The following is a 23,040-nucleotide window of genomic DNA, read 5'->3' on the forward strand; positions in this document are numbered from 1 at the left end:
TAATAGTTATCCAAATTAACGTCTTGAAAAATATTCCTACTAACGCAGACAAAAAGAAGGCAATTACATAACCCTGGCAGCTTATGAGTAATAAATGCTTCCGTTCCAAAGCAGGAATGCAGATAGGGTCGTCTACTTAGTCCTCTCCAGGAATGTTTTTCCTTTTATGTCTTTTAATTAGCTAGGACTTGTATTTGTTTTTCTGAATTGTGTCACTAAGTCAATGCAGACCAACCGATGAAACTCGTTTGATGAATTAAGAGCATTGAAAGGCCTATTCAGCTTCTCCGATTTTTTTTTTCCACCAGACACATTAATATCTCAAGAAAGGAAATTAGTTGAAGTCGTAATTGACCTAGATTTGAATATTAATCAATCTTTTTTTTTTGTGATGAATTTCTCTTTGTATAATGCCATGTACGATTTGAATCACGTTTTATTTTCGAGATGGTGATATAATAACAAACTAATACGGCTTTAAGGACAGATATAAGGGGGCTTTATTTTTTCAGTCAATGACACACATCTTTTTTCTTGGTACATGTTTATGAATATGGATAAATGTTTATATAAATAAGGTTTAAGAACTTAATTATGTAAATTTATTCATCTTTGTGTTTGATAAAAAAAAACTTGAAATAGGATTTTAATATTGAATATGGTTTTGCAATTTTGCAGTGATATTTCACCTGTAGAGAAAAATTAAACCTGAGTCCTGAACAATATAAAACACCTCCAAGTTTTTTTTTTCTCAATAAATGCAGTTGCAAATTTATTTCATGCAAAATTATCATATGAATACATATAATGCACTAGATCTGAATTAAAATCTGATTTTGCAACAGATGAAAGTTAAGAAGTGCCTAAAAAAATTTCCATGATCCTCTGATACATGGATCATATTTAACATGATTTTAATTATTGAAATCTGTGTTTTATTAAATTTGCATATGATTAATGACATGATTTCATTTTTGGAGTCATGAGTGATGAAAATTGTTGTTGAAACTGACAATTAGTGTTTTACTAAACCAGGCTTAGATGGCATATATAGACATCCCCAGGTCCTGTTCTGTGTTGTAGGTTAAATTGAATAGATACTGTACCATAATGTAATTAGAACTAAGACTCTGGTTATTGTTATCTCATATTATGTGGGAAAATGTGGATCTGAATGCAGTGACATGCAATCATGACAGACGAATGAAGTCAAAAAGGCACCAAGTGAATTTAAGTTACTACAATGCATTTATCACAGTGACTGTAATTCCCAGTACTATCCTGGAATTAGATGTATAATGCTTTTTCGTGTGTCATGAAATACAATTATATTAATCCCTGTTACTATCAAGTTTTAATTTAAAATGAAATGTAATTCGATCTTACATGTAGTAATTGGCTAATATAGTAGTATGGCATATTAATGATACATGTATATAACTTATTATAATAATTGGAAGGAATTAATTTTTTTTTTTGAAACTCAGTGCAGTATATAACTTAAATTTCCGTCTTAAACAGTAATGCAATATTGCAAATTTCAATTAGAACATTTCTTTTTCATTAATTATTCTGCATCCATATTACATTTATGCATATACATAGGAGTTAATATATAGCATAACCAAATACAGTTTACATAATTTTAATTCTTTTACTTTTACCACTAACTTATAAAGTTCACCCCTCTCTACAGTTATTAATTTTACCCATTTTACAATAGAAATTGGAGCATAAAATCCCAAGCCTTTTGATTTAAAACATCTATCTTTATTTTTTTGTGACTGAGTACACCTTAGGGATTTTTAGTGATGGAAAAAATCTCGAATTTATTTATCTTTTTTTTTTCAGGGCAAACCACTGACAGCTCTGTGCTGGGGCCACAATGACCGCCGCCTGTTTGTGGCGGCTGGTTTCAACCTCCACGTGGCATGGGTAATGAAAAAGGTTCCTCATCTCCAGTTCCTGTGCCAGCGCATCATCCAGATCTGTATCAAGAGTGAGAAACTCATCCGCAAGCTACCTCTTCCTGCAAGACTCCATCACAGCGTTCAAACCATGTTCTCACCTACCATCAAGGTAAATCAAAGTACTGAAAGTACTGACAGCTCAGATTTTGATAATGCTTATTTACTGTATCTTTTATATCCAGCTTGTGTTACAAATAGACTGGAAATGTTGTTCATTGATTATAGGTAGTTATGACACTGGAACTGATTAGTTAAACATTGTATGATGTCACTCAAAGCTTTATGCACTCAATATGATAGGAAATTTGTTACATTCTCTATATGAACATAAGGAGGGATATAAAATATAAATATTAACTATAGATGAAATAATTTTTTTATTCAATTATAGAACATGTCAATTTCATCTCTCTACTTGATTTCTTACACTTCCTCCTTTCTGTATTTTCTACTTGCCCTCTTTATAATTCTATGTGCTTCAAAAGAAGCTCACCAAGTGCATTCTCTTGTGTGGTCAAGTGATAAATATTTGATCTTTAAATTTTATATACTGAAGAGGTTTTGTGTAAAGTAAAGTCTCACAGTCGTCGTTGATTTCCACAGAAAGTATGTCCTTGGTTTGACAAGAATGTTCTACTCAGACAAAAATTAGAGATTGAGAAATAGCAATTAAATCTCAAATGATATTTATGTCAGTTTTTATTATCCCCCGCCAAACAATCATACTTGAAGATGATTGTTGAATATTAGCTTCAGTATCATTTTGAGCAATATTTATGTCTGAATTCTCAAGTTTCTTGAGGTTGTAAAATGATAAATTTTTATAACTTGCTTGAGATGATATATTAAAGTATCCTTTGAATTGGATACAAGAGACAGTGTACATATTTAGATGATTATTTCCTCATTGTTTAGGTGGATATCTTGTTGTAGATTGACTCATTCATGCAATACGATGCAGTGAAAGAATACAAAACCAAGATTGTGAAGATTAATTTGGTTTAGTCATGCTGAGTAATGCATTGAGAAAAGAGGAGAGATGATATGTGCAGATATCCTAAATAACATCCCGTGTTCATTAATTTCCAGTCAAATATGTGATTTTTAAATTTTTATATTAGAATCTAATTCGTAATTTTGATTGTGTTTTAACCGTATCAAACAACTGTTAGAACACATTTACTTTACACAGTGTTGATGAATGTACACCTTTAGCATCTTTGATGTAAACTCTGCTGTTCTCACTATCATGATTCGTAGCATGATTGAAATTGCGGTTTTTAACGTAAAGTAATCTAAGAAATTGCATCAAATCTCACCAGATCTTGAGGTCTGACATGACAAATGTGTCAATCGTAGAAAATGTTTTGACTGTGTCGTAATGTTCAGATCAGATCGATATCTAAATGGACATTATAGAGATGTTCCACAATCAGTTACGATTTTTTGATTATAGTGTCCGTAACGGATCGCACAACAGCGCCGAAACCTAGAATTAACCAACTACTATCAGCACTTTACTTTATTTACTATTTCTGGGCAACATTTTCATGATCAGGTACATGTAATTTGGCAAACATAAGAAAGTTAACATGTTTCATGTGCCTTTTAAATATGTACAGATGACACACCAATGTCTAAGTTGTCAATATTGCATTTTTATTTCCATTGGATCTATTGGTTGGCTGTGGTTTACACACTATTATAAGGTGCTTAGCTGATTTCCTCGCACCATCAATTCTTGTTAGAAAGTGATTTAAAAATGTAAAAAAAAAAAAGAGGATTGAGGGTTGAGAGCTAGTGGTTCTTTTTTTCTTTTGGTGAGAATTGCTGTAATAATGGTGATAAACTTTTCAGCTATGCAGAGAAAAGCTCTCCTTTTGGAAAAAGAGATTTTTTTCATGTGTGCTTTTGAAACAAATTGATGTTTTCTTCACTGCGGATGAAGAGTTATTACACAGTCAGTCATTTTCTCATAGAAGAAAAAAATTCTACCATCTTCTACAAATCAAGGACCATCCTGCAATTCCTCATAAAACATTTTTCCCAGGATGCCAATTAGGTTGCAATGGATTGCCTCCATAGACCATCGCTGGTTACATAATTCTCTTGCACATTGTAAATATTCTTTCAACAACAATCTTTGCAAAACCTTGCGTTTAGGATTACCAAACCATCTTCTTAATGCGGAGGATAAAATGTTATATCATCATGGTACTCTAAAAAAAAATGACTATATTCTGAATTTTTTCCCTTATGTTGGCATTGATTTGATCCTGACATCATTGTAACTTGTACTCTTTAAAACAAATTTAATATATTCTTAATTTTGTCCCTCATGCTGGCATTGAATTGATTTCAACATCATTGTAACTGGTACTCTTATAGAAAATATTGAATAATTATATTTTGAATTGTGTTACTCATGCTGGCATTGAATTGATCTTGACATCATTGTAACTGACTGAGCCTTACTTTGATTCAATTGAAATCAAGTTGCGACAATATTGTACATTTGATTTAATAAGTGTTGTAGGACATGCTAGCGATTTCCCTGAAATAAGACACAAAAAAACTGTAACAAGATTTGTGTTGCAGATATGATCTGCATTTCTGTTTCTGGGGAAACTGTTGTTTTGCTGCTTTTGAAATGTTTGTTTTACTCTATCTCATTGCATCTATTGATTTCCCCCTAACTGCGACATAGCCGATATTCTGTAGAATGTAGAGTTTGCCATAAATGTCTACTAGCATCAAGTTCAAAGGCCCCATATTTGTCATTGCAGAGAGATTTATGCTCATATGATATTACTTGTGAAGGAAGCTGTGCAATATATCATTTATCTGACGAAGTATCTTCTGGATCTGCAAGGCCAAAATGAAAAAAAAGTTGAAATAAGAATAGAAAAACATTTAGTTTTTAAAATGAAAGTGATTATTTAAAAGAAATTTCCTGACAACAATTTTCTTTTGCCTACATAATATAGCACTATAATGTGGAATGCTAGTACTCCTGTACCTGATCACAGAACATATAGTTACCATGGCATGTTGCCTAAAAAAAAAATAGACTGGTTAAGTTAAGAGCATAAATCTAGTATATATTAACCTATTCCATACATCTCACTATTGCACATTTCAAATTTTCAATTTTTCAACAAAATGTTTTGACAGAGCTACATTCCAGACCCATTCAAGTTGCGGGAATTCATCTGTTCCCCTCCCCCAGCCAGTGAGAGACTGTTCTGTACCATGATCAGGCACGGGGAAGAGACATCGGGGGGACACTATACACTGTACCTGGAGTACCTAGGGGGCCTTATTCCACTGCTGAAGGGAAAACGTGCCAGCAAACTTAGGCCGGACTTTGTTATCTACGATCCTAAGATTGGGGCCAAAGCATGCAGTGAGGGTAAGAGTTTAGTGGTTTCACAATTTAGTACTGTCAGTGGTTTCATCAAAATAATATTCGTTATAATACCAATTTTCATGAATTTCGTTTTTAAGTTGATCCACAAATTTAAATGTTTATTGAAGTACAATTTTTACTTACATGTTGTATTGATAGGATCATTAGCCATGAATTTAAGTATACTTGAAACTGTGATTTTCAATTTATATTTGAAATTGATACCGACGAATATTAATGAAATCACAGTATTTTATGTGTTAAATTGTATTTGTAGATTCCTTATTTTACATTCTGATTTCTTAATTCTGCAATTCATTCTTTTTGCATTAAATGGCCAGTATAAATTTGTTAATGCCAAATTTTTAAATGCTGCAAGATGTGCTTTTTGCAATTTTACATAGATATTAATTCCAAACATTTATTTAGAATTCTACAGTAATGAAGTCATTTCTAAATTTTTTATCATAATTGTCTATGTTGTCAGCTATAAAAACTGTCAAAATCATCAGTAAAGTGACTTACACACTATGACCAATTAGTTTCTAAGATTTTTAATTTTTCATCAAATTCTTTTTATTATCAGATCAACATTCGCTTCCAGAGTGTGTCTTTGAAGCCAGTCTAACAGATTCTGATGAGGAAATTCCATCAGATGGGTGTGGCTCTCCCAGAATGCAACGCAAGAAACGTCCCAAAATATTCAGACCTAAGAAGGTGGATCGATCAATAACTTTCCGAACGTTAGATGAACTTTTATATAATGACAGTCTTCCAGAGGTAGGAAATGTTGGGTGGTCCATTTGCATATTCATGTATTTATAGAATAGTTATAATTTACGTTTTTTTTTACAAAATGTAAAAGGTCGTAATACAAGTATTTTTTTGTTCAGCATAACAAATGATTTCTTTTTTTTTAATTATTATTTATGATAAATTGAATTTTAACACATTGGCATTACGTGTTGCCTAAAATTAAAAATTTAGAGATGATAATTTTATTATTAGTTAGATTTAATGACTTTAAGTGTATTTAATATTTTACCAAATATGAATCATGGGGTTGTTTTTTTCATTTTCTTGTTTGTTATCATTACAGAAAGCTATAAATTGATATATCATAAAAAATATGAAGTGTAGATTACCTTGATGCCTTACCCATCTGAAAGCCTGTTACGCATATTGACAACATTACGTACATATTTCATACACAATTTCCATACATATTATATTTGTATCTGGCCAGAGAAAAGAAATGGACAGCAACCATGTTTTATTCATCAGTAAAAAGTTTCTTCAACTGGCGGATGCCATTTTATGTAAATTTAAGAACTGCCTCTATTATTACTAAAATCTCCAGAGGGATGATAAAATGAGCAACTATTAGTTTCAAAGTTACCATTACGGCCACAGGGGCTACCAATTTTAGAGGAAACGTCAAGAGTGTACATCCTGTTTACTTGAAATGCCTTTTGCAGAGAAAATTGCCCAAAGGAGTCTGTAATACTATGATCACATATAATTAGAGATTTATGCTTGCCAATATTGTGGTATATTATGGAATCTGTGTCCTGTTCGGAAAACATTTTGCCTTGAAATTATACATGACCATTTTGTACTAGACCACTTGTCTGGTAAACATATCAAGGGTTAAAGTTGGATATATAAGCAAGCAGTTTGACTACATGTACCTTTGTATAACTAATCTAAATGCTTATATAATATAAAGAAAAACTGTTTCACACATTTCATTTTGCTAAATGTTTGTTTCAGTTAATTATAATATAAGTTGCTTCAGAGGCTAACAACCTTGAGAAAATTTTTGTCTCATGTGTTTGAAATAGAAGGAACATGAATCAATAGGCCTTCTATTGATTAATGAGAAATTTCCTATCTAACTACTAAAAAATGAGAAACTGTCTGTTTTTATGTCTATTTAATAGCAAGAGGCCATAACTGTATCAGTAGTGTCAATTACAGTAATCAAGAAAACATGAATATCTTAATTATGAACTTTCTCAGACTGTTTCATCCCACTGAAGACATTAGTTTCTACTGGAAACTAATGGAATAGTTATGTTTCAGATCATAAATTATGCTTTTCATTAAATAGGCCTAAATACATGAACTTTAAGCATAAACAAATAATAGGTCATAAAATAATTATTGTAGTCAAGCAAATTTCTGGCCAAGTACTCTTAACTTAATTGATGTAGTTATCAATTTATTCAATGACATTTTCATTGAAAAAAGATTATAACCCAATCAATGCTATTGAATATACACTAGAGTAAAACAGAATATTTGATAACAAAATCAAGTACACTGTATGTAAATATTAAGACATTGATTTCATATCCCAAAAAGGGTGATTGCTGCTAGTAGAGGAAGGAGTTACCAAAATACATGTAACTAATTTTTCATTTTCATTTAATTAAAAGGTTGAAGAGATCTATTTGATTTTATAATAACAGACTTCAAAATTCTTCTTTTTCAAACTTTCCTTAGAGCAACAAGCTGGTAGAAGTCACATCAAACATTTGGGGGACAAAGTTCAAGCTGACGGGTTTGGCCCCTTTCTTGCCTGAGGACCTGGGTAATGTTCTGTACAAGACCAGTCTGCTGCACCTCCAGCCCCGACAGATGACTATCACCATCACCGCCCTCAATGCGGTCAATCAGCCACTGTCCAGGGACCCCAACTTCACACCTGCAGGCCATTTTGATGAAGATGGAGAGGTTAGATCCAGTAAGTGTTTTTTGGAATTTTGAATTTTACTCCAGTGGGCCATTTTGATGAAGAATGGAGAGGTTGAATCTAGTAAATGTTATTTAATTTTTCAAATTTTACTCTAGTGGGCCATTTTGATAAAGATGGAAAGTTTAGATCTAGTAAGTGTTTTTGGAATTTTGAATTTTACTCCTGTGGGTCATTTTGATAAAGATTGAGAGGTTAAATCTAGTACACGTAAGTATTAAAGTAATGAATGTTTGTATTGATACTGTTGCTAGAAAATTTTGTTTTGCAATTTTTTTACCCCAGCAAACCATTTTGAAGAAGATCTAGTAATTTTTCTTTTGGATATTTGGATTTTACCGGAGTGTGCAATTTTGATGTAGATGGAGAGATTATATCTTGTAAAGATCAAATTATAGAAATTTTCTTAATATCATCATCATCATTATATAAGTAACATCTAGCTTAACTTCAAGAAAACACTTTGCTTATACAAGTCTATTATATTTTACTTAACAAATTAAAGATAAAAAAATAAAGTTTTGACCAATGAAAAAAAGTGAAACATGCATTACTAAATGTAATGCTTGACTTCAATCGGAAATGTAAATATTAAAAAAACTATAGTTATCATGGTTAAAGAGACTGACACTGTCTCTTCAAATTGACATAAGCAGTGAAAGCAGGTAGATCAAAATAATATTCAATGAAATAAGGTAATAGATAAACATATTTTTCAAAACGGTGATCAGTTTATATGTGCATTGGGACACTGTGTATCAAATTTGGTAAAGTTCCAGAAAGAACAGGAAAACAAACCTAAAACATTACACTGCTACTAAGCAACTTTCATGTAATCCCCATGATGGTTTTAATTAGCCTTTTTTTCAGGATTCCTGCTCAATAATAGCTGATTAATCTGATCCTTTTTCTGACATGTTAACCTGTTTTATATGCAGATAGGGACTTGGCCTCTTTAATGACATTTAGATGGTTTTTGCAGCGCATAAGAAGGCTTGCCAAGAGCCACTCAGCAAATGGAACTCCTTTTCTGTTGACCTAATGATCTAACTAAAATTTACTGTATTTGTTTTGAGGAAATTTTAAACTTAATGTATGAATAAAATAAGATGCAAAGTGGACATATAACCTCTTCAAGGGTTTTTTTTTTATGTGAGATTGGTCAAAATATGAGGCATTTGCCCTTCAGTGAAAGAATGCATATGTTTTTATGTAATTCAATTATTTTTCAAAGTTTACCTGAAAGGCTTTTTCTGAGCACATTATTCATAATTTTTAACATTAAGTTTTTGAATGTACAATGTACTTGTTTCGGTACCTCTCTACACCAAGGCAAGATGGCAATTTAAATATTTTGTTTAACTTTTAGTGTGAGTTAGTTGAACGTAATCATGGCTCAAGTATAGGGATTGTAAACCGCAGATCATGATTTTGAATCTGCCTGAGGCTTTTGCTCATGTTTTCTGAAATAAATTCATGAAAATCAATTTTTTAGCCAAAATTGCATATTTTATTTGCCTATTTGACTTATATACTTCGTATGCATAATGCTATCTTTTATGATCAAGTAATTTTCTGCTGTTTTAAGAAACTGTTTCAAAGTTTAGTGAGCCACCTAAACAATATAATTTTCTAAATCATAATAAAATAATATTCATGGTAAATATTTTTTTTTTAAGGGAAAAAATTTTTCATGACATAAAAATAATGATATTGTTGACATTATGTAGCTACATATTTTTTTCGGTAATTCCCTAAGGTAAAACTCAACATTTGATATGAAAAAAAAAATCAGACAATCTAAATTAATATCAATAGTATTTGTCACGATATCCACAAGGATATTTTTGTTAACCATAATTGTTTTGCTGCCGACCTGCTTGTTTGTTTCATATTATCACGGTAAATATGTAAATTCTTGTTGCTATGGGATTTGATTATGAGGAGAAGCTTAAGTTCTTTGATAATGAAATAAAAAATTGGGAAAAGAATACTTCAATGTATTACTTATCTGATGGTGACCAGTCAGGAATAGTTATCATGAATATTCATTCCTGTATTTGATTCGTCAATTTTTGACATAAACTAATTGCAGAGATGCTGACATTACCCTACAAGGTCAAAACCAATCTTCCTATTTTGAATGACAAAATCGTTAGCTGACTCTCATTTTATTGAGCTGGTGAACACCTCGCTTGGTGCACTTGAAACATAAACTGAAAGAAATTAAAATTTATTGAATACAGAGCTTCTGTTCCGTTAGTGTTGCACCATACACAGGCAAAGAAAGCACATTATAGTATAACACCAATTAGAAATCGTAATCTTGACAATGCATTTTTAACATACATGAAAACTACCTTTTTTGAAAAGGCATTAATTTGAACTTCGGTTTGCCTGTGACTGAAAAGGAGTTATCCATTTAACGTTGTTTGTTAGGCGAAATGTTTTCATGAATTCAATGTTGTTTCAGACGAAGATTTGCCTGTTGACTTGGAAGACATGGGTCAGGAGGATGGAATATTAGTGTCAGAAACGTATAGTGGTGATAATGTTAATCGAGGCACAAGCCATGTCTTCATGGACATTAAAAAGTCTTCAAATTCATCCAATCAAAATGAGGAGAAGGTTCTTTGTGACATAAGTAGTAATTTGAGTAGTAATAATAATGTGTTCAATGGTGAACGACTGCACTGGTCACCCAGCATGAAAAACAGATCTCTTTCACCTGCCTCCGAATCCGTTGCTCAAAATAACGCCTTTAACAGTGTAGACAATTCTGTTCTGAAGGATAAGTTCATTGGTCAAGGTGCAATCCCCAAGGTCAGCTCAACAGAGGTGACTGTGGGGACACCTAGCGGAGAGACGCTGGTTCATGCAAACAATAATTCATCATCGGTGTCAAGTGCCAACATGAGGACTAGTTTACACAATGAAGTGTCCAGTATAATGAAAGATGGTGACGAGAATCGCTGGGCGGATCTCGCCAATCCTGGGATCAAGTTCATAGATGACGAAGGACTGAACAATCGTAACTCGGAAAATTCGGACAATATGGCAGGAATAATCTGTGATTCTAGTCAATTGACTCCCACTTTGTCTGATAACCAGAAAAGGTTGTATTTGGAAACGTTGTCCAACGTTGATTCTGATGCAATGATATGTGATCATAGTCGAGACCCCTCGGAAAACGGGGACGATGCTGATACAATGTTAGGGTCTCTGGATGATGTGCATAAAGACACATGTAGAAGTAGCAGTGTATTCTCAGGTGCTTCTTGTTCTGTATTCCATTACGACGATGAAGTGGTGGATCCAGCTTCTTTCACTCGTAACACTTCCACAATGGAAATCAGCCACAGCGCATCTTTGCCAAATTCTCCTCTGCATAGGGCTACAGATTCGCCCATGAGAGATATTAGAGAAGAAATTCTACAGGGTACTTGCAAGCATTATAGTCCGATATTCAAGAGAAAGTCTAGACATTTTAACCCAAGAAATTACCATAACGGGGATGAAGAACGGACGATAGAAGATGGAAAGTATTCCCAGAGTTTTAAAAACTTGGAGACTTTCCAGAAATCACAACTAAAACAGAAGGTATTTTTTGCATCTTGTATTTCTGTGTTAGACCAAAGAGAGATAACTTTCTTTCATTCATTCTATCTGAATTCATAGAAAACTACTTTTTTCCGTGATCTATGTATTCAATATTTGTTTAATGTTATCTAATATATTTGATATACTTTTAACATTTATATGTGTTATTATTTGATAATATATTAAGCTTCACTCAGATAGTTATCTAAAATGGTGTAATGAAAATCTTTAGAACATTTTTTTCTTCAAATTTTCTGTATAGCTCCAGAAAGTGCGTAAGAGGAGCGAAGACAGGGGAAGGTCGAGATACCCACATCTTGGACATCGCCAGTTCGTTATGCACAACAAAGCTCCTCTCTGGAATGAGAACAGCCAGGTGTATCAGCTAGACTTTGGAGGGAGGGTCAGCCAGGAGTCTGCGAAAAACTTCCAAATAGAGTTCCGAAGTCGTCAGGTTTGTCCGTACAAATTGCTAACGGAAAATTGGGGTTTTATTTGCAATCAAAATTATTTAATGTGGTAGTGTGATATCTTATTGCATTCTAATTAGTCATCTTTTTTACTTTTTCTTCAAGCAATTAGAAACAATCAGCAAAAAAGTTCTTAAAAGTTTTTCTTAAAATATAAAAGAGATTACATTGTTTTACAATACAATACATTTAATTGATTCAAGATCCATTATGCTGTAAAAATAACCCCACTTTCTTTATTCTTTCTGAAAAAAAACATGACTCGGTAATTTTCTTACAAAAAACCCGTATTTTTAAACATACATGTTGTAATTTGATTTCAAGGGTTACAATGAAAGTTTTGTTTTCATTTAAGAGACACATGCGAGTATATGAAAAGTGCTTCAAATTATATTAAGCAAAGTTTATCTTTTGAAGATAAGAATTGATTCAATGACTAATTATGCATTTATCATTAACGAAATATTATCTGAAAGTAGCTGAAAGAACTTGATAACTTATGTTTTTGCAAGCCATGTTTTGTTGACACAATTTAACGATTTGAATCGGTGTTACAAGTATGTCGAATGATCGCTTTTTTGAAATGATAGACGTTCCTTAGTTGTGTTATCAAACGATGTATCTGAACTTTATATTTGATCCCGGAAACAAATACGATAAGTCGCAGACCTTGGGGAAAAAGGACACTTAAAGATAAATAGAAAATAGATTAAATCGGTAGATCATGACAAAGACGCATATACATGCACCGTATAGTCAATCAATGCTTTAAATGCCCACCTCACCTAAATAAACATTTATCTTCAACTACCTGAATCATATAGATTACATTCTACACTGTCGGGGTTTAGTCTGGACATTTTTATAATGCACTTCTATTGTCCTTCACCTGTACAAAATGATTTCGACGAAGACAAATTGGGGTAACTCATGGAAAGTTTTGCTGACTAATTTTGTTAAACTGCGTAGTTCAGGTTTTTTATAAACAGTTCAGGTTAATACAATTTCATTCAGTTTAATACAATTTTTAACAAGTGTTGTAAAATAAAAAGTTTAATATTTATGAAGGTTTTTTTTAAAATAAAATTTATGGGGTTCAAATAATACAGACGTTTTATGTATAAAAGTGTGTATATTAAGTATAAATTTAACAAAATTTAGAAAAGACACGGTTACCTATACGTTTTTAATAGCATTCACATAAATTGGCAACCATAGAAATACAGAGTTTACACCAGGATCTTATCGGACCTTACACTATATATTTCTAAAAAAAACTAAACAAATTAGAGATTATAACAATTATTGAAAGCTCTCCTTATTTGATTTATTCTTCATAAATAAAACCGAAATCGAATTCAAAGCTTTATTTGGTGAATATTACACAGATTGCACATTTAAAACGTTTGACTTGGATTTTAATTAGAGCTGTAATCTTCTCTAAGGTTTTCAAATTACTTCTTATACAGCATCATCCCTGCTGTAAACTTTTCTACAACATGTGCAGATTTAAAGTTACAGTCTTCGTTTAGACAATAGATTAAACCAATAATCATTGAGGGAATAAATTTGACTTTTTGTATCACAGGTGATGCAGTTTGGTAGAATCGGAAGCAATGCCTACACATTGGACTTCCAGTACCCATTTACTACCCTGCAGGCTTTTGCTGTAGCTCTGGCAAATGTGACTCAGCGCCTGAAATAGCCTACAATGCACTAAAGTCTGGCTGGACTACCAGGTAGACGAACAGAGGACTTTAGTGCAAAAGTTTTTTTCGCATGCACTAAAAAGAGACCAGATTTCAAAAGAAACAATTGGGCATAACAAGTGCAAGCGTATCCAAATAAGTGGGACTTATCAAAACTGATGAATCATTGTCAACTATTTTGTCTTGTCAGAGAAGGTTATAAACTTTGACAAAATATTAAGTTTTAAAATCTTTTTTCTCAGCAGGCTGACGCTGTAATCTTTATCGCTAGCAATATTTTCTTTCAATACAGAAATCGATAGTTTTTGCGAATGAAATACAAGAGCCAATGATAAGACTTCATTAATCCCGTGCATTTTAATGCTTTTCTTGTCTCTATCTTCTCTAATGAAATGACTTTAACGAAGAGAATTTTAAGTTGTGCGTTGTTATTGTGAAAAAAAAATATACATGGGATATTAGTAATGAAAAAAAGCATATGTCTAAATGCACGGGATTTGATTGAGAAGATAAAGGATATTTCTACTTATACTGTGTAATGAATTAGAATTTAAAAATGCTGAATCAATATTATTGCTTTTGTAAAAGATGATGGATTTATGAGTTAAATAAAAACTGAATACATATTAATTGATGATGGTTCAATTATAGTTATTTTATGTTTTGTTATTCACAAATAAAGCGAACATAGTAAGATTTTTTAGTGTCTGCTTATCGTGATAATAATTAAGCAACAAAGAGACCAATGCAAAATGCTTCCATCATGTTTACGTACACGAAAATGTTTTTTGACGTTTATAATGATCAAGTCCTTTTGAAAAAATATCAGCTTAACTTCATGTACCATGCAAATAATGAGGATTAATACTTATAATATACATGTAATATGATGATCTTGATTCCGCTCCGTGTCATCAAAACTACTAGCACCCCGTTTGTTTGACTGCAGTTGGTTAAAAAAGTTGCGATCGTGGATCTGTTACAGATACATTTTATGGCTAAGATGGCGACATCAATAACATTTCCCTCTTTTTACAGAAAACTAGAGGATGTTGATGCCGCTCCTTGCAGAAGGTAGTGTTTCCTTGTCGGCCTGGGTAAACATTTTAGCACCATCAAACAAAAAGTCCTCTATGTGTATACATATTCTGCAAAAATGAAAATATTATTTATTTATCAATCAGTCTTAATTTTAAGACGCAAAGTTATTAAAATGATATCGACGCTTGCTTCGAAATTGGCTGCCGTTGAACCAAATTGCCAACTCGATTTAAAATTGAATGCTTGCATTCTATAAGTATTTCGTGAGGGAATTTTTACTGTTTCCGGTGTGGTGCTATTCATTTCTTAATGTGCTTATAATCGTTTCCGGTTAGGTATTCTTTTCAGCCATGACAATAACAAAGTAAAAATTTAAAGTAATAAAACTTTGAAAACTAAATCACTTGTCACGACAAAGAACCGTCGTCTGTCATCATTACTCATTCCCTTCGCAATTGCAGAATTTTTAATGTAGTGTCCAATACAAAAAAAAAAGAATTTTGTTGGAAAATGTAACTTCTGTGTTCTGAATGAACTGTTTGTGAGCATCGCTATTATGTGTAGCTTTATGCATGATTAAAAAATTTTACTGAATTTACAATGTTTTTGAAACATGGCGCACATTTGACCAAACTAAGTTGTGCAATAAAACAAATAGTGATAAGTACATATCCCCAGGTTGATATGTTCCATATTAGTCTCCAAGGCTTATATATATATATATATATATATATATATATATATATATATATATATATATATATATATATATATATATATATATATATCCCAGAATAGTTATATAATTAGTTGTTCAGGACCTTGAAATGTCTTTGTTTGCAGGGGATATCGACTTTGTTTAAACACTCTTTTTTTATAAATTGAATTTTCTTTATAGTATATCACATATCTAATCATGCGAAGTATTTTTTGGAAAGGGGGTGAGGGGTATCGACCAAGTTAAACGTATTTTTATTCGTTTTTTTTTTTTACTCGTAGACCTGAAATTTGAACTCGGAATGGTTATAAAAACGACGACTTAGATAATACATAACCGAGAAAACTTTAACAATTTGTCAAATGATGAATCATAGCTGCAATCCAATGAGGTAGTTAATATCTAAATAATGTTTAAGATATACCAAATGATCAATATAGGAGCACTCTCGTCACCTTTTAATGTATTGAATTCGTCAGCAAGACGGAAGAAGGGGATTTAATTCTGGAAATTCTAAATTGGGATTGTTTTTCTCTTTCTTTTTCTGCGTAAAAAAACTGCAATAGAAAAACTTTTTTATAACTCGAGTATATTTGCGAAGGTTCAAGAATATCCACCATCTGGTTCGTCTGGTTAGGGACAGATACAGGAACAATTACTAAAGGAATATAAAGAAAAATTGTCATTTTCCGCACTTCGAGTCAAATTTGCTCAATATGTAAGATGTGATTAATAATATCATTTTCTACCTTTTATGTAAATTAGCAAAGTTTCTTAAATTTTGTCAATTTGTTTCAATTATTTTTTTGTAAATATGATTGTCTTACAGATCCTCTTTAAAACACGTCTCTATAAAAGATTTTATTCATAGGTTTGAAAAAATGTAAGGAAAATGTGTTTTTTGATTTTCGTAAATAGTGTTTTTTTTAATTTAAAGTGGTACGGGACACCTCCATGTTGTGAAGTATTATTTATCGAAATAAAAAAATGAAATGAAGTGTAATTATATATTAAGTAGTTTCTTTCCAATCATTGTCACCTAATAGCGTAGCGTAGTGGGTTAGAGGGTTTACTATGAATCTGTAAGTAGTTGTTTTGGTTTTTTCTTTGTTGTTGTTGTTTGTTTTTTTTATTCATTTTTTACCTCTCTAAATATTTTCAAAAGCTATTTTTAGCTCACCTTAGCCAAAGGCTCAAGTGAGCTTTTCTGATCACAATTTGTCCGTTGTCTGTCGTTGTCGTTGTCGTCGTCGTTGTTGTAAACTTTTCACATTTTCATCTTCTTCTGAAGAACCACTTGGCAGATTTCAACCAAATTTGGCACAAAGCACCACTAGGTGAAGGGGATTCAAGTTTGTTCAAATGAATGGCCATGCCCTCTTTAAAGGGGAGATAATTGAGAATTATTGAAAATTTGTTGGTATTTTCCGAAAATCTTCTTCTCAAAAACTATTCGGCATGAGAAGCTTAAACTTGTGTGGAGGCATCATTAGGTAGTGTAGATTCAATTTTGTTAAAATTATGGTCCCCAGGGGTAGGGTGGGGCCACAATAGGGGGATCATGTTTTACATAGGAATATATAGAGAAAATCTTTAAAAATCTTCTTCTCAAAAACTATTAGGCCAGAAAAGCTCAAATTAAAATGGAAACATCCTCAGGTAGTGTAGATTCAAATCATGGTCCCCGGGGTTAGGGTGGGGCCACAATTGTGGGATAAATTTTTATATAGGAATATATAGAGAAAATCTTTTTAAAAAATTCTTTTAAAAACTATTTGGCCAAGAAAGCTCAAATTGGCGTGTAACCATCCTCAGGAAGTGTATTTTTAAGTTTGTTCAAATCAGGGTCCCTGTGGGTAGGGCGGGGCCACAATGGGGGATGAATTTTTATATATAGAGAAATTTTTTAAATGTCTTCTTCTCAAAACTATTAGGCCAGGAGAGCCCAAATTTGAGTGGAAGCATCCCCAGATCATATAGATTCAAGTTTGTTTAAATAATAGTCCAGGGGTAGGGTGAGGCCACAATGGGGGATGAATTTTTACTTAGGAATATATAGAGAAAATCTTTAAAAATCTTCTTTTTAAAGACTATTTGGCCAGATAAGCTTAAACATGTGTAGAGGCATCCTCGGGTAGTGTAAATTCAAGTTTGCAAAATCACAGTACCTAGTGGTAGGGCGGGACCGTGATGGCGTTTGAATTTTTACATATGAATATAAAGAGAAAATCTTTAAAAATATTCTGGGAAAGTTTTCGGTCCAAAACTCAGTACTTAATGTGAAAGCACAGGTTATGCAGATTTAAGTTTGATGAAACCATGATTCCCTTGACAAAAGTGGGGCCACGAAATGGGGGGGGGGTATATAGGAATAGAGAAAAATCTTACAGGTACAACAACAAAAGGGGCTTGGTATTTACCAAAAAATAAGAGGTGGATAAAAATTGGCAGATTTTAAATTTTTTTAGCAAGATCTACTGTACTCAGTTGGTAAGATATTTTGATACTGTAATGCTAATTTGATCAGAATCAAGGCAATTGTTGCTCAGGTGAGCGATGTGGCCCCTGGGCCTCGTTTTGGTTAGATATTGTAAAATTTGAGAATTCTAAAGTATTTAGATTATCACAATATTATCGACAGATTTCCCATACAACCTTTAAAAAATTAAAACGTTTTATTGACATTTATGGTTACGATTTATAAGATATTAAAATCCTGCATTTATAAACACCAAATTTTAAACTTTACTGCAGTGCAGTGATACTTGCAACCAAAACACATTTATCACTTTCTCATTAAAAAATACAACATTCGTATAAAGTAGTTAGCATTTCACCTAAAGTTAGATATTTTCAATGCTCTAAAACATTTTAAGCGCCATTTGTTAAACTATAAGCGAGATACAGAGGTCATAATTCTTTGTTGACTAAAGTGTAAACATTTTTAGGCTTGTGCCTTTTTTTACTTTGTAAAGTAAAATTTAGTCAACAGAATCGAGACCTTGTATTATTTAAGCATTTAGCTTAGTAGAGCGTTGATGCGGGGATTTACATTATATTATCTTGGTGTGATTGCTCCCTTATTGGTGATTTTATCAGATACTAAAAAATTAAAAGCCATATATAATATGCATATTCTTTATTTTAAATCATTGAAACTTACATGAATTATTGACAAACAAAGATAAAATGATTTAATTCGGATGTTAAAAAGACTTTAACACGGTTTTAGATTAAATTTTTAGTATTTTTTTTTTTATGTTTCAAATGGTTTACTTGCGCATTCTGAATAATTGGTCACGATTTGAATATTGGAAGTCAAGTAGTACGAGAGATAGAGAGGAAAGAATTCATTGTTATGTGAACAAACCTGGAGTCTTACATTTGTTTACAAATACTTTAGATATGGATTTACCATTTTTCGGACAAAATGACTCGTGGCAAACAAGGTAAACTGATTCAAAGTATTAAAAAAATAATATTATCAACCGAAGAAAGCAACATTTGATTGAAACTTCTACTTATAAAACACATCCAATGTATGTTTCCGGAACAGAAAATTTTAAATATTGGCAAAGCATCGTAAATACCTATATTTACTTTTCTAATCATTTAAAATGGAAAAACAATATTTTAAAACTCATAGCTTAAATCGCTTCTAATTAAGGAGGCCGATTTGGGTTTTTTTTGCGGAAAAACTACAATAGCATAACTCTTTATTTTTTAACCATATGTAATTTAAACCAACTCTAGTTTATATGCGAAGGTTCATGAAAATCGACCGTCTGGTTCTTTTTAGGGACCATCTCAAAATAGAGGTACATTTACTATAGGAATATATAGGAAACTGTCATTTTCCGCACATCAAAGCAGTTTTAAAAATACTACAAAAGCTTTTTTTTCTCAAATTGTTATATGAGATAAGTAATATCATTTCCTACCTTATATGTAAAAAACACAAAATTCTACCGTCTGGTTTTTAGTGGGGGCCATCTCAAAATATTAAAATGCACCAAATTTTGCTATATATTTGGATCATCACGAATAATGATTGGTATAATGGATTCATTCCAAAAATGAGGAAAATATCCTCGAGGATAGCATCATTCTGTATATAAAATTTCAACAGCGTACAAGTTTTACTTTTTCTTTTATGGTATTTCTTATAACGTACTCCTACAAAGCTTCATTTTATCATAACGTCATAAAAGCGCAATGGCAATGCTCCCCTACCGCACAACGTAAAAATCGTGTTAAAAATAAAAATTTCCTTTAAAAATTCAAATATGTTATCTGTATTTTGTTTATTGTGTTCAATTTTATAAATAAAAAATAATAACTTGTGGCAAATGCCAAAACAGATATTACTTGCACACATACAGAATATTGTTTTATAGAATAAGAAAAAAACACAAATAACAAAAATGATAAATCAAACCATTGAGTTCAAAATGTTTTCGTTTTTACAGGTAAATAATTATCAATGGCTTTTTTGGGTTTGATTTCCCTCCTAATGCTTTTCCAAGGCGACCGATAGCTTTCTTGATCTTTTTACCGTTTTTGCCGAATCTGCAAGAATTGGAAAGAAATTTTGGAAATGCGCAATGATATTAAACTTTTCTGTCTTTATAAGAAGCAAAACACATCCTCCCCCTATTAAAAAGAATAAAAGACCGTTTAACGTAAATATATGATCTACCTTTCAGTAAAAAGTGTAACAACCTCAATACGGCATTGCGGGTTCAATGGCAAATAGATTCTGCTTCTGGACGATTTGGTACTGTTTTTTCGTGGTTGGGATATCTCTGAATCTGTATTAAAAAGTTACAAAGCACCATATCGTTGTAGACCTTTCATATTATATATCCAATAAAAAATGAATTTACGCATGCAACTTTTTACTCTTCACGTTATGTGTTACTTTCAGAGGTTTTTTTCAGCTAGTGATAAACAAAACTACATATGTTTCGACATACATAGAGTTTAAAAAAACCACAATGAAATATAGAACTTCTGTTGATGATGTGCTTTTATTCTAAAGGGGCATAATCACAATTTTGGTTAAATCTTATTTTTCTATTTGTATTGTTTAAAATGCTTAAGAAAAGTGTTTCTAATTATCAACAAAAATTTGAGTATCGTAGAACTAGAAGCAATATAAAGAGCTCAAAATTCGTTGTCATATAAACAAGACTCATGCCCTTGTTTTGTTAACATTGTTTCAATAAATCGTTTAAGTTATTTTCAAGTTCTCTCTCTCTCTCTCTCTCTCTCTCTCTCTCTCTCTCTCTCTCTCTCTCTCTCTCTCTCTCTCACATTCATTTAAAGCAGAAATAAATAGTTCCTGGCGTTAATCACATTCATTTTAGATCTAAAACAAAACGTTTTGCCTCAAATTTCAAAATTTCAAAACGTGAACAAAAACCTTTTTCACATTACAGAATATTGTGAGCTCTATATCTCGCTTGTAACACAACGAAGACCCTCAAATTTTGGGGGAATATTGGAAATTCCTTATATAATTACTGAATCATTGCAAACAGGAAAAACGGAAACATGATTTTTGACTAAAGTCGTGACTGTGTACTTTAAAGTAAACAGTTTTAATCTGTATACTTTGCTACATTTAACGTTTTTTTGTTCTGATACAACGACGAGTTGTATACCATGGATATACTACATAATAATTAACATATAAGCGACCATAAAACTAAAAGACAGTGGTTTTGCACAAATTAAAGTTATTTTTAATGCTATAAACACGGGTATGCAACTATTTAACGAAATGCTCTATCTAGGATGCAATGAACAATGAATTGATATTACGTTTTAAAACTTACTATTTCCACATGTTGTTTTCACGTCCTTTTGAAATGTAATTTTTTCTAAACATTGTTCTGTTTGCCGTTTGTAAACTCCGTCTAAACAACAAACAAATAACATTGTAATCTTTGGAATTCGCGCAGATGCACATATGTTTAATGATAACATTTACTACTGATACATTTGACTATACAGTTACACTTAATACTTGGGATTAGTAACCTTTTAACGAATAGAAAAATTTAAACACGACCATGCATTCCCCTTCCATTTCTCGTTCAGATTTTTTTTAAATTCAATAATTTTATGGCTGACTCAAAACATACCTGCACAACAGTCAACTTCCTCTTCCTCTTGATATCTTTCGTGAATACCTGAACTTTTGCAGCAAATATGTGTTCTGTTGCGCATAGTCTTTTTGGCAATTTCTAATGTGATAACAAACGATAAATATACATTTCTTTAAATGAAAAAAAAAATACATTGTGTAAATATTTAATATACCCACAAGTGCTATGCCTTTAATAATCATTTAACCGTTATTTTTGTAGCTTAAAAACATCTCATTTCGTTTACGGCAAATAATTGTAAAAGCGGTGCATTTCGTTTCTTACCCCCACAGCAGTCCATTTCCTGGCCTAGCTCAAATCGTTCTCGGACCCCTGCTTTTGGGCAGCAGATCTGTGTTGCTGGGTCAATATCTGCTTCTTGGAATGTATCATTTTCCTCATACCTACACTTACAATCTACAACTAAAAGGTTATAAAATTATCGTATGTTTACAAGTAGTTCTGCCTTAAAATTTTATCCCGTCTTCGAATTCTGTAACCACCTTGAGCAACAGCCGTTTTGCAAAGAAATGCAACAATCACAAAATGAAAAATGACCATCTTGAGGTGTTTTTGACCTATCAAGTGTTACTTCAAGCAAATAGTGCCTATGCCCTTGGAAATTCGCTATGGTCTCATTTCAGTCCAACAATCCCTTTATAAGCTACAAGCTTCATTGACGTGACACTAGGTCTTCGAGGAATCCCAAGATTTATTTTTAATTTTTTCTAAAAATGGATCAAATCTTTAACATTGTGTTATTTTTTCTTTGCTACATATATTTGTTTATATTAATCTTTAAGTAGATTTAGAGAAAACTGATAATTACGACAACTGATAGAACATTTTTTTTTAACTCCAGCAAGCAGTAGAGTATATATTATTTCAAAGAGGTCGAAACACATATTCTTTAAAAGCACAAACATAAATCAACCAATGTTTTGATAAAAATTAAAAAAATATCCATTTACAACAAATATTTTTGATTTAACAAAAGTAGAATTGCTGCTTTTAAAAACAGTTAGAATATTTGTATGCCAGTTTGCCACGGACACAATTAAAATCACAAAGATGTGGTTTTCCTTTATCGAAAAAAAATCGCCGTTTCAACCTATTTTATTGGCGCAGGATTATTTATCTGTTTATAATATAAACGTGACGTTCTAGTCCTTTTAGAATGATTTTTCTAATAAATAATTTTCACTTTACTTTT

At 31.9% G+C, this 23,040-nt stretch overlaps 2 protein-coding genes across 6 annotated transcripts in view; one reads left to right on the forward strand and one right to left on the reverse strand.

The window, feature by feature from the left end:
- Positions 1 to 14,614, forward strand: part of LOC105335934 (tubby-related protein 4) — an 82,327-nt gene extending 67,713 nt beyond the window's left edge. For all 3 annotated transcript variants that reach the window (XM_034479219.2, XM_034479223.2, XM_066070488.1), the window contains 7 exons: positions 1,852 to 2,079; positions 5,145 to 5,382; positions 5,966 to 6,159; positions 7,888 to 8,128; positions 10,611 to 11,737; positions 12,000 to 12,191; positions 13,796 to 14,614. In XM_034479219.2, the coding sequence (XP_034335110.2) occupies positions 1,852 to 2,079; positions 5,145 to 5,382; positions 5,966 to 6,159; positions 7,888 to 8,128; positions 10,611 to 11,737; positions 12,000 to 12,191; positions 13,796 to 13,912 (2,337 nt within the window). In that variant the 3' untranslated portion in view covers positions 13,913 to 14,614. The remainder of the gene's footprint in view (positions 1 to 1,851; positions 2,080 to 5,144; positions 5,383 to 5,965; positions 6,160 to 7,887; positions 8,129 to 10,610; positions 11,738 to 11,999; positions 12,192 to 13,795) is intronic.
- A 5,396-nt stretch (positions 14,615 to 20,010) lies between these two features.
- On the reverse strand, positions 20,011 to 22,495 carry LOC136271528 (uncharacterized). Of its 3 annotated transcripts, none has more exons than XM_066071701.1 (6): positions 22,331 to 22,495; positions 22,113 to 22,250; positions 21,825 to 21,926; positions 21,516 to 21,596; positions 20,398 to 20,486; positions 20,011 to 20,244 (listed from the first exon to the last, which is right to left on the reverse strand). In XM_066071701.1, the coding sequence occupies exons 1-6, from the start codon at positions 22,386 to 22,388 to the stop codon at positions 20,227 to 20,229; spliced, it is 486 nt and encodes a 161-aa protein (XP_065927773.1). In that variant the 5' UTR covers positions 22,389 to 22,495; the 3' UTR covers positions 20,011 to 20,226. The 3 variants fall into 3 exon arrangements, with proteins under 3 accessions (XP_065927773.1, XP_065927772.1, XP_065927770.1); XM_066071700.1 differs by having other exon boundaries at positions 20,016 to 20,244; positions 20,375 to 20,486; positions 22,113 to 22,244; XM_066071698.1 differs by having other exon boundaries at positions 20,020 to 20,244; positions 20,375 to 20,486; positions 22,331 to 22,492.
- Positions 22,496 to 23,040: the final 545 nt, after the last annotated feature.

This window comes from Magallana gigas, chromosome 9 (assembly GCF_963853765.1).
Source record: "Magallana gigas chromosome 9, xbMagGiga1.1, whole genome shotgun sequence".
Classification (NCBI taxonomy): domain Eukaryota; kingdom Metazoa; phylum Mollusca; class Bivalvia; order Ostreida; family Ostreidae; genus Magallana; species Magallana gigas.